Here is a 10,409-nt window from a genome sequence, read left to right as displayed (position 1 = left end):
CGGTGGCCAGCGCTGACATCAGAAATTTTATAGATCAAACTTGGCAGCTTAAGGGCAACCATGTTTTAGAGAACTTCCAGGGGTTCCTAGAACCTGTGTGCCAACCGTCAGGGTGTGCTCCTCTCCGCTATCCATGTATCCATGTTCATCTCAGAGCAGGAGTGGGAATATTAGGCACCTGGACACATGAGAAGGTCTTGCACGCTAGCTACTATGGGTTTCTATGGGCTCATTCACTTGTTCTGTGTTTTAGTCATTAACCTGGCCACTTCAGCATTCATTAGTTCACCCCAAGTCATCCCTTCACTCAGCACAAACCCACAGATGCAAAACTGTACGACCCAAGTTCAAGGCCTTCCAGTGAGAAATCTGGGCCACACATATTTAGTGACCCTTTTTATTTATGTATCTCCCCACCTGAAAACAAACAGTCTCAAGATATTGGCAAACGGCCACAGGAACGGTATCAGTAGGCGGTTCCTGAAGAAGCTGGGTCAGGACCCAGGCAGACCTCTTGGAGGAAGAGGTCAGCAGTGTGGTGCAGAAGGGTCTGAGTGAGGATGGAGGAAGCAGAGGAAGTGAGGTGGGGGGCCGGGGGCTGGAGCCAGCCTGCCACTCTAGTCGGGAAAGAGCAGGAAGCCCGAGAAGACGCTGTCCGAGCCCTCAGTGCCCACCATGCCGTTGTAGTCGTTGACTTCCAGCCACACCTCATCGCCTCTCTGCTGCCGCAGCAGGACTCCTCCCGAGCTGACCTGCTTGCTATTGGACACGTGGTCGCAGAAGCTGGTCACCCTGGCATGGTTGTGGTAGAGCTGCGTGCACAGATTGGCCGTCAGTGACGTGTGGTAGACAAAGTAGTAGAGGCCGGGCACTTTGCAGGTGAACTTCCCTGTGCTGGTGTCATAGTCCCCTTGGGGGTTGGTGATGACAGAGTTGAACTTGACCAGGCCGTTGGCCGCCGGGTACTGGGAGGTCTGCCGGGTGACGGTGAACACCGACTGGTGCTTCTGCTTGTATCGGCCCTCCTCACCTGGCTCCCCACGAGGTCCCATGGGGCCTGGATCCCCTGGCAACCCAAAGGTCCCCATGGGGCCATTTTTCCCACGATGGCCAGGCAAGCCAGGCTCGCCCTTCTGACCCTTGGGTCCTCGTGTCCCAGGGACTGCTGGGATCCCTGGAAAGAGAGCACACAGGAAGGGATATGGGACAGGAAAGGGGACCCCAAGTGGGTTTGGCAGTGACCTCTAGCCTATATTTCCCAGATGGCTCTGGCCAGGGTGAAGGGGCAGGGTGTGTGTGTATGCATGTGTGTCTCCTTTAGTCCTGCCCTTGGCCCATCCCTGTCTCACTTTCCAAATCTGTGGTGAAAGGAGCAGGAGAGGGGCCCTAGAGGCAGTGAAGAACAGTGGAACAAGAGCCACTATGTGACTTTGAGCCAGTTGCTCGATCTCTCTGGACCCCAGTTTTGACATCTGCAAAGTAGAAGCAAATCATGTATCTAAAGGTTTGAGGCCTCGGTTTCCCCATTTGTAAAGCATGGCTGAGCCGGTCGTCTGCTCTGGGAGGTGAACGTGCACCGTGCTCAGAGAACACCAGAGCTGAGCCTGGTACCAAGGGGATCACAGAACTGTCCCTGGCCAGCCTGTGAACAGGGTTCCCTAAAGTGCAGTCCTGGGGGGCCTCACTGGCTCCCGTGAAGTGAGTAATTGCTTCTAGAGTCGAAAGATTACATTCTGTGGCTCAGAGGGAAGAGGGCCATATGAACATTCTTAGGGACACTCTCCATTAACCACCCCCGTCACGTTCCTCTGTCCCCGTGAGTTCTGTTCAGTCCCACCTAGCCTCCCTCATGCCCGCATCCCACTGATCCCTCAGAGAAGCATGTTCACTTGGAGGAGGGATCACCACACCTGCGCTCCCCTCCTCCCTAAGCCTAGCTGCCTGCTCCTTTCCACGGCCCTTCCCTCATTCACACCAGGACACCCACCAGAACATTCAGGGTGACTTTCTGGCCACCTCCCCCTTGCTTCTTGATTGACAGAGACCATCAAACCTGCCAGGTGCTTAATTTTGCCACATATGCAAACTTATTCAAAGCTGTGACACCCTGAGGAGCAGGGATTACAGCGCCTGTGTTGCAGGTGTGGAAACTGAGGCACTGCGTGCTTAAGACACTTGTGCAAGCTGGCACAGGAGGTGGTGGGTGTGGCTTTGACCCTGCAGTTAGTGCACCCAGAACAACCAGGGTGGAGCACCTTTCCTAGGTGTCCACCTGCATAGTTAGCAGGCTGTTGCCTGCCTGCAGGGACAGGGGTTCTCCTTAACTCACTTAATGAGGACAAGAAGCTACAAGGTCACCAGAGTCAGCTGGAGGCTGAAGCCTGGACTCCGAGGACACAGGAACTAGGCCTGCCGAAAGAGAGGCCCACAGACTCACCTGGCTCACCCTTCGGCCCCGGGAGTCCATCATGCCCATCCTTCCCAGGAGTCCCCGGCAGGCCCGGTATCCCTGGGATTCCATAGCAGCTGGTGCTGGCCTGGCTCCTGAGTGGCAGAGCCAGCAGAAACAGCAGCAGGTAGAGTCCATGTTGGGACTGACAGCTGGGCCCTACATCCATCCTGAGGAGGGGCTACAGGGTGGGGTAGGGAGGGGTTGGTACTGAGCTCCCCACTTGCCCTTTCCCCCCCTCACTGCCCTGCCCCCTTCCATAGCCCCTCACCCTGGGGAGCCCACATCCATTCACAGATGAGGGTTGGGTGGATGATGGACAGATAGGGGATAGTCGGGTCTCTTCTAAGGCCCAGGACTGGGCTCAGCTAGTCCTTGTCCTATGGTTTAGGAAGGAACCTGGCAGGGCAGGGGGGGGGGGGGCTGCATCTCACTCCCACCGGGGCAGGGTCCCAATCTCACCTGAGGGTGTAGGGGACTTCAGGCCTAATCAAGGAGATGTCCTGTTCTCCCAGGCAGGAGGACAGAATGGAGAAAGATCTGCTCAGGGTAGGCTCTGGTGCCCCTCCCCCCCACATCACCCTAATCCCACATCCTCTTTCCAGCAATTTTTCCTGACTTGACACTTTCTTTTAGGTTCTGAGCCAGGCTGACCACAGTGACACCTCTGCCCACCCCTTCCTTCCCTGGCCGTAGGTCATGTATGATGAAATAGGGAAGTATCTGTTGTCTCCTCATCCTGGGAACATGAGGGTGCGTGCGTGCGTGTATGTGTGAGTGTGTGTGTGTGTGTGCAAGTGTACATGTGTTGCATGTGTACGTGCATAGACCTGAGCCCAGGGCACAGCTGCCCCCAGGGGCAGGGTGGCCATTGAATTTGTAGCCCCTCTATGGCATTCACCATGCCTGAGTCCCCATGTCCTTCCATCTCCCTGAGGGGAAGTTATAGTCCCTCTTTCAGAAGAGGAGACTGAGGCCTGCCCTAAGTCACACACAGGGTGACCCCTGTGCTCATCAGCTCCCCCCAAACAAGCCTCACATGCAGCTGTCAAATGGTGGGCTTGTTCTAGAAACATCCACACACCCATTCCATTGTCAGGCTCAGGGAAGGATGCCAGGGTGAGCTTGCTTTGCCTCAGTGCATTGGCTGGTCTGGCCAGAGAGCCAGCCGAGCCTCAGCTTTTCCTTGCTGGTGACTCCCTGATCAGCAGACATATCGCTGCTCTTCAGGCCCATTTCCCCGCTGGGTGTGGGGAGCCAGGGCATGACTGGCACTAGCTGTCTCTTTGCTGGGCCCCCACCACCTTGATGCGCACCCCCAGCCCCATCATCCTGGCCCCCACCTTGGCTCTGGTCCTAGGGCTTGTGGTCAGGCCAGATGTCCCCCTGTCTCTTTCCTCAAGTGGGACTTTTAGGATAAAAGGAAGTTTGGGGCTGCAGAGCATCCCAGCCTTGCCCCTTTTATTACCTGGGCTTGGGTAGGGTCCTGTGTAGGGGATGGGAGGATTCTGCATCATGCATATGCTACACCCTGGCCCACGCTAGCAGTTCAGGCTGCCTAGCTAAGTGGCTCTAGGGGTCTTGTTTTTCCAGTCATTCTGAAAATTCCTCCCCCTATAGCTCAGGATATGCCATGAGGCCAGGGTGAGAACCCACTGGCATTCCAGGGCTGAGAGGAGCAGACATAGTGTGTTCTGCATTATGGGAATGGCCGCAATGGAATCTACTCTTTTCTGTCTTGGTTGCCTCCATGCCATGTCTATCTTGTCCAGCAGGTGGCAGTCTCGGTCTGTGCTCAGCCCTCTCTGCCCCGCCCACCTTTCTGCCTGGTTCAGCTTCCAGGCTCAGAGGAACTTATATTTTCAGGTGAAGGGATGAGACAGGCTGGAATGCAGACTCAGGAGGGGTTCATACATTGCCCCCTACTGGTTCATACATTGTCCCTCCTTTCAGGACCCCACAAAGTGAAGGGAGCCCTCCACTTTGGGGCCAGACAACCTGGTTTAGATCCTCCATCTTCCAACAGGGTGGTTTGAGACATGCTTCCTTTCACGGAGCCCCAGTGCCCACAACTGTTTGCATTCCGTGCCTATGGGAAGCCAGCACATGGGGTCCCCAAAGCCAATGTCTTTCCCAGTCTGTAGAGGTGTACATTTAGGGGTCAGGGAGATCTAGGGACAGAGTGGACAGAGAAAAAGTCAAGGAGCTCTGAGGGTCGTGTGGTGGCCTGGAGCTGAGGGGGCCCACTCTCTCCCTGGAATGTCCCACTTCTTTCGGACCTCAGAGGCTCCTAGCTGCAGGGACGGGACATGGTTTGCATGTCAAAAGGGACATGCAGGATGTGTTGGGGATAGCTCTGAAACCAGGGGCACCAGCCAGTGAACAGGAGGGATCATCCCTGACTCTGAAGTGTGAGATCACGGGGTAGGGGTTAGTGTGGGAGAAACACAGGCTTTCTTATTGCTGTGCATGTGTATGTGTGTTTGGAGAAATAATGTGTGTGTGCATGCGCATGTGCACATGCACGTGCATGTGCTTGGAGATGTGCCAGGAGGAAGTCCTTGGGTTCGTGTTTTTGTGAGGAGTGGGTGAGTCTCAGCCCAGAAATGTGGGATAGTGTAAGACTTGAGGGTAGCGTGTGGTTGCTGTGAAACTGTGTGTGTGAGGCTCCGTGTGCGATTGTGTATGAGACCGTGATTGTGGGAATACTCTTGAACACGCAGCATCCTCATCCGCCCCTCCCCCCTCTCCCCTCTCCAGGCTGCAACGCTGGCTGTCAGGATGGTCTGCTTGGAAACCCCGCTCTGGGAAAGACTGCTGGGTGTTGCCCTCTCTGAGCTGGGCTGCAGAAGCACGGGTGGGATTGGTCCAGCATAGCTGGGAAGACTGGGAGGGGGTTGGTCAGCCAGCCTGACTTCAGCCCCAGCTCCTCCCCAGAGGTGACAGGCTGGGCTTGATGACCCCTGCTCCAGCCTCAATGCCATCATCTTGGCCATGCGGTAAAAACACCCACCTTGGCACTTGGCTAGCAAGATGGAACAAAACAGAACAGCGATAGGCCCTGCCTGCAGTTTTCACACACTGGTCCACAGCAGCCCCACCCCCACCCTGCATCAGAGCTTCCGTTACCAGCACCATTTAGCAGATTTGGAAACTGAGGCCACTCCATGTGATCTGGCAGCTAGCAAGGGGGTGACATCTAGATTGGAGCCAGGCTGACGTCCTCTTGCCCCCTTGCCCCCTGCCCACCTTTGTGTACAGTGCTAACACTGCAGTCTCTCAAGCAGTCAGCAATGGCCTTCCTGCCCAGTACCCAGAACAACCACTACACCTCAAGCCACCGATACAGAGGGGGTCATTTATTCCAGAAAATGCTTGAAGAAACCCCTGGGCTGTGTGCAGAGAAGCACCAGTCCTCAAGGTCCTCCAAGTCAGCCCCGCCCCTGGGCAGCTGAATCCTGGGCTCTAGTTCCTTCCCTGAGCAGAGAGAAGGGGTACAGGGCAGGGTCCCTTAACAGGGAGTGGGGGAAATGGCGGAATGTGGGGTGGCTCCCCAGCTCAGGACGAGGGGAAAATGAGAAACCCACTGAAGATGCTGTCGACTTCAGGACCTTCGTAAATGCGACCCTTTGCGGGGTTCTTCTCGATCCACACTTGGTCCCCTCGCTGCAGCTGGAGCACAGTGCCCCCTGATACCACCTGGAAGACCCCCTTGCTGTTGGCATCACAGAAACCCAGGGAATTCCTGACTTGGCCCTGGGAGGAGGACATGATAAACAGACAGAGATCCCACTTGGAGGTCACTTGGAAGGTGAAGTAATAGAAACCGGGCACCGCACAGATGAAGCGACCCGTGTTGCTCTGGTATGGGCCCTCCTCATTGGTGATGACCTGGTCGAAGATAACCACATTGCCAACTGTCAGTGCGTTCTTCCGAATGGCTGAGAAAGCTGGCCTGGGCTGGTCCCTGATATTGCCTGGGTTGCCTTTGACACCCTTCGGTCCTGCGGGGCCAGTGCTCCCCGGAGGCCCACTGGGCCCTGGGAACCCCATGTTGCCAGGTTTTCCAGGGAGTCCATACTCCCCCTGGTCTCCTTTAAGGCCTCGGATGCCCGTCCGGATGCCAGGAGCTCCTGTGCGGAAAGAGCAGATTGGTGGATGGGGGCATCATGGGTATGGAGTCCAGAGCTGCCAGTCCTCACAGAAAAAGCCTTTGCTTTAAAGAGACCGAGTCAGACTGGTCTTTGTGGCATTGGGAAAGCATCCCAACCTCTCTGAGCCTCTGCTTCAGCCACAAAAACAGAGTGAAGCAAAGGCAGTCATGTGACAGACCTCGAATTCTAGGAAATGTGGGGCTCTCTGGTTGCTCAGTTGAGTTCTGCCCATGGCTGTCACCTCACATGTCTCCAGGTCACCAACTCCTTTCTCAGATTTGGGACCTTAGACAGGGATGGTGTGTGTGTGTGTGTGTGTGTGTGTGTGTATGCTTGTGTGTCAAATTGTCAGTGTTGGTGAGGGTCCTTTCAGCCTGCTGAAGACCCAGAGACTGAGGATGACAGGGGACTTTTCTTCCTGCTCTGGGCTCTGGTCATAACCCCCTCCCTTCCAGTCCCCCTCAGGGTAATGTGTTCTGACAGGGTAGCCCACAGGGGAGCAGGGATAGATTAGGGGGCTGGAAGGAAACGTGAAGGGCAGTTGTTATTGGCTGATTTTTCTTACAGGTTTTTTGTTTCTTTTTTATTTATTTGCTTGTTTGAGACAGAGTTTCTCTGTGTAGCCCTGGCTGTCCTGAAATTCACTTTGTAGACCAGACTGACTTTGAACTCACAGAGATTCATCTGCCTCTGCCTCCTGAGTGCTGGGATTAAAAGTGTGCACTACCACCACCCAACCTAATTTTTTGTTTGCTTGCTTTTGGGTTTTTATTTTTGTTTTTGTCTCTTTTACAGGCCAGGCAGGGCTCATTGCTATCGGTTGGCTTTTCCCTACACCCCAGGCAGGGCTCTGCCTCCATTTTACAGAGGAGAAGGTATGTAACTTGTTTGAAGTCAACCAACAAGGCTCCTGACTCTAGATTCTAGGCTCTGTTATTTAGACCTTTGCCATCCATCCTCCATGTAGCCTATTCTGCAGAGGAGGAAATGGGAGGGTCATGGAGGAGCTACAAGTGTCACAGGGAGGGCTGGGGTCAGGGACAAGGTCCCAGAGAAAGAAGGCTGGGCCCACAGTTTCGGGGAGAACTGCACACTGTGATGGCTTCCCAGACACCACTGCTTCTCAGGACCATCACTAAGCTGTTGCTTTGAGGACAGCAGGATCGGGGCCCAGGAGATAACACTTACCTGGTTCCCCTCTCTCTCCTTTGAGACCTGGCCTCCCAGGGCGGCCAGGGTTTCCTGCAACCCCATCCTTCCCATTGGGTGCTCGGCAGACATCCTGGGTCACTGTGGATACCAGGGTCACGGCCAGCACACAGGCTACCAGCCATCCCCGAGAGGCCTCCATGACGTCCCTGTAGAGACACACGGGAATCCTGGGCAGGCAGGACAACCAGAATCACACATCTGTCTTAAAATGAACTTCACAGGCAAGGTTCTGGGACCCTGTCTGGAGCCTTCGTGTCCTCCCATGATTTACACATGTCCTCCGCACCTGTGATCAGTCATAGGTTCCCTAACCCTAGCCCTAACAATGACCTTGACCCTAGCCCCTAGCCCTAACCATAACCCCAGCCTTATCTCTGACCTTAAGCCTAACACCCAGTCCCAACCCTAAACCCTAATCCAAGCCTGTAGGTGCTAGCTCTAGCTTTAATCCCGACCTTGACTTTAACACTAACCTCAATCCTACCTCCTAGCTCTAGCCTGGACCCTGATCTTAACCTTAGTCTTGATCCTGACCTTGACCCCCATCCTCGCCCCAGCTCCAAACCCCTTTTCCCTGCACCTGCTCAGTACATGATCCGATACCCACATAGACTACCCCGCTCTGTGGACACGCAGGCTCACATACTCCCATACATGATGGATCTCATTGAACAAATATTTACCAAGTGTCAGCACTGTTTTAATTACAATCTCCGGCCCAGATGGCAAGCTACGCACACTCACAAGCTTCCACAGACATCTGCCGGCTCCCCGGCAGCCTCGGCCCCCTTTCTACATCCATACACGGACTGACTGTCCCTGCAAACCCCTCTGCTGGTCCAGCTGCTGGACTCTGGCTCCCCGACCCGCCTCTTGGCTTTCTGTGGTTTTTGATGGAAGAGAGACAGGACCCATTAACTCTGTTAGAACCATGGGTCTTGGTTCTCTCACCTCACCTTCCCCCAAGCTTTGGCCAGAGGATAGGATCCCTCCACCCATCAGCTCTGGGTCTTAAATCAGTATCCCCCACCCCCATACATCCTTCTATAGAACCAGCTAACAGCAATGTTCTTCCCTCCCTGCCTCAATTATCCAGACTGGTCCAGCTACCTTGTTATCCAGACTGGTCCAGCTACCTTGTTTTCCCAGCCCCCTCCCCCTACGGCTTGGCCTCACCTGCCTCCGTGGTCGGCTCAAACTGGATGTTCTGGCCCTTTGCTGGTGGTGGGACACCCATCAGCAGAGGGGTGTCACCAGGGTGCCGCCAAGTTTCACATCCTTTCCCACTTCCCCTTCTTGGAATCTGCCCTCTGAACTTCCCCAGGGCCAGACACCAGGCATGGAAATTTTAAGCAGACCTCAGCAAGACTGGGACACAGAACCACAGAACGTCCTATCCTAGCCACAGTTATGAGGAGGGGACTCTGGAGGACAGCAGGGTGGGGCTTTGGGATCCAGAGAAGCAAAGAATATCAGGACAGAAGGAATCTGTCTTCGAATCAGTAACTTGGGGGCCTTTTTTCTTGATTAGGGAAGACACAAGAGTTCATGGCCAAGTGCTTGTAAAATTCAAAGGAGAAGGAACAAAGAGGCTGCTGGGAGCAGAGAGGACGGACCACTGAGAGGTGGAGGCACGCAGCAATCAGTTTCAGTCTCACCACTTCCTAGCAGCCAGTCGTCAGGAAGCTGCTACATCTCCTCACTCTCGGTTTCTCTTTCTTCCGTTCTCTCTGTCTCTCTCCCTCCCTTCCCTCTTTCCTTCCTTCCTTTCTTCCGCTTGTTTTCTTTGAACAGGGTTTTTCTGTGTCGCCCTGGCTGTTCTGGAACTCACTCTGTAGACCAAGCTGGCCTTGAACTCAGAGATCCACCTGCCTCTGCCTCCCAAGTGCTGGGGTTAAAGGCGTGCGCCACCATGGTTGGATTACAAGTGTGCTCCATTATGCTTGGTTTATTCAGAGCTGGGCATCAAACCCAGGCCTTCATGAATTCTAGGCAAGTAGTCTACCAACTGAGATATATCCAAGTTCTTTCTTTCTCTATTTTTGGTTTTTCAAGATAGGGTTTTTCTGTAGCTTTGGAGTCTTTCCTGGAACTAGCTCTTGTAGACCAGGCTGGCCTCCAACTCACAGAGATTCACCTGCCTCTGCCTCCTGGGTGCTGGGATTAAAGGCGTGCGCCACTGCTGCCCAGCTATCCAAATCCTTTAAATCAATATTTAAAACAAAACAACAGAGCTACAAGGCTGACATGTTCTTCAGCTTGGAGACTTGCCTGACATGTGTGAGGTCCCAAGTTTAATCCCAGCATGGTCTTTTTTGTGTGTGTGTGTTTTTTTTTTTTTTTTTTTTTTTTTTTTTTTTTTGAGACAGGGTTTCTCTGTGGCTTTGGAGCCTGTCCTGGAACTAGCTCTGTAGACCAGGCTGGTCTCAAACTCACAGAGATCCTCCTGCCTCTGCCTCCCAAGTGCTGGGATTAAAGGCGAGAGCCACCATCACCCGGCCCAGCATGTTTTTTTTTAAAAAAAGACATATTTGTATATGCAATATTTGCATACATATTTGCAGGGTTTTCTTGCTGTTGTTTAATATACCATT

The 10,409-nt window shown here is 54.0% G+C and overlaps 2 protein-coding genes across 5 annotated transcripts; both read right to left on the bottom strand.

Moving 5' to 3' along the window:
* Positions 1-383: 383 nt before the first annotated feature.
* On the bottom strand, positions 384-3,064 carry C1qc (complement C1q C chain). Its single transcript, XM_038333834.2, has 3 exons — positions 2,912-3,064; positions 2,438-2,630; positions 384-1,174 (listed from the first exon to the last, which is right to left on the bottom strand). The coding sequence occupies exons 2-3, from the start codon at positions 2,616-2,618 to the stop codon at positions 618-620; spliced, it is 738 nt and encodes a 245-aa protein (XP_038189762.1). The 5' UTR covers positions 2,619-2,630; positions 2,912-3,064; the 3' UTR covers positions 384-617.
* A 2,729-nt stretch (positions 3,065-5,793) lies between these two features.
* Positions 5,794-9,139, bottom strand: C1qa (complement C1q A chain). Of its 4 annotated transcripts, none has more exons than XM_038334052.1 (3): positions 8,992-9,139; positions 7,792-7,961; positions 5,794-6,582 (listed from the first exon to the last, which is right to left on the bottom strand). In XM_038334052.1, the coding sequence occupies exons 2-3, from the start codon at positions 7,952-7,954 to the stop codon at positions 6,008-6,010; spliced, it is 738 nt and encodes a 245-aa protein (XP_038189980.1). In that variant the 5' UTR covers positions 7,955-7,961; positions 8,992-9,139; the 3' UTR covers positions 5,794-6,007. The 4 variants fall into 4 exon arrangements, with proteins under 4 accessions (XP_038189980.1, XP_038189978.1, XP_038189981.1 ...); XM_038334050.1 differs by having other exon boundaries at positions 7,792-7,982; positions 8,992-9,122; XM_038334053.1 differs by having other exon boundaries at positions 7,792-7,982; positions 8,996-9,018.
* Positions 9,140-10,409: the final 1,270 nt, after the last annotated feature.

This window comes from Arvicola amphibius, chromosome 6 (genome assembly GCF_903992535.2).
Source record: "Arvicola amphibius chromosome 6, mArvAmp1.2, whole genome shotgun sequence".
Lineage (NCBI taxonomy): Eukaryota > Metazoa > Chordata > Mammalia > Rodentia > Cricetidae > Arvicola > Arvicola amphibius.
The sequence above is the reverse complement of the archived record's forward strand: the minus strand, read 5'-3'. Positions and strand labels throughout refer to the sequence as shown.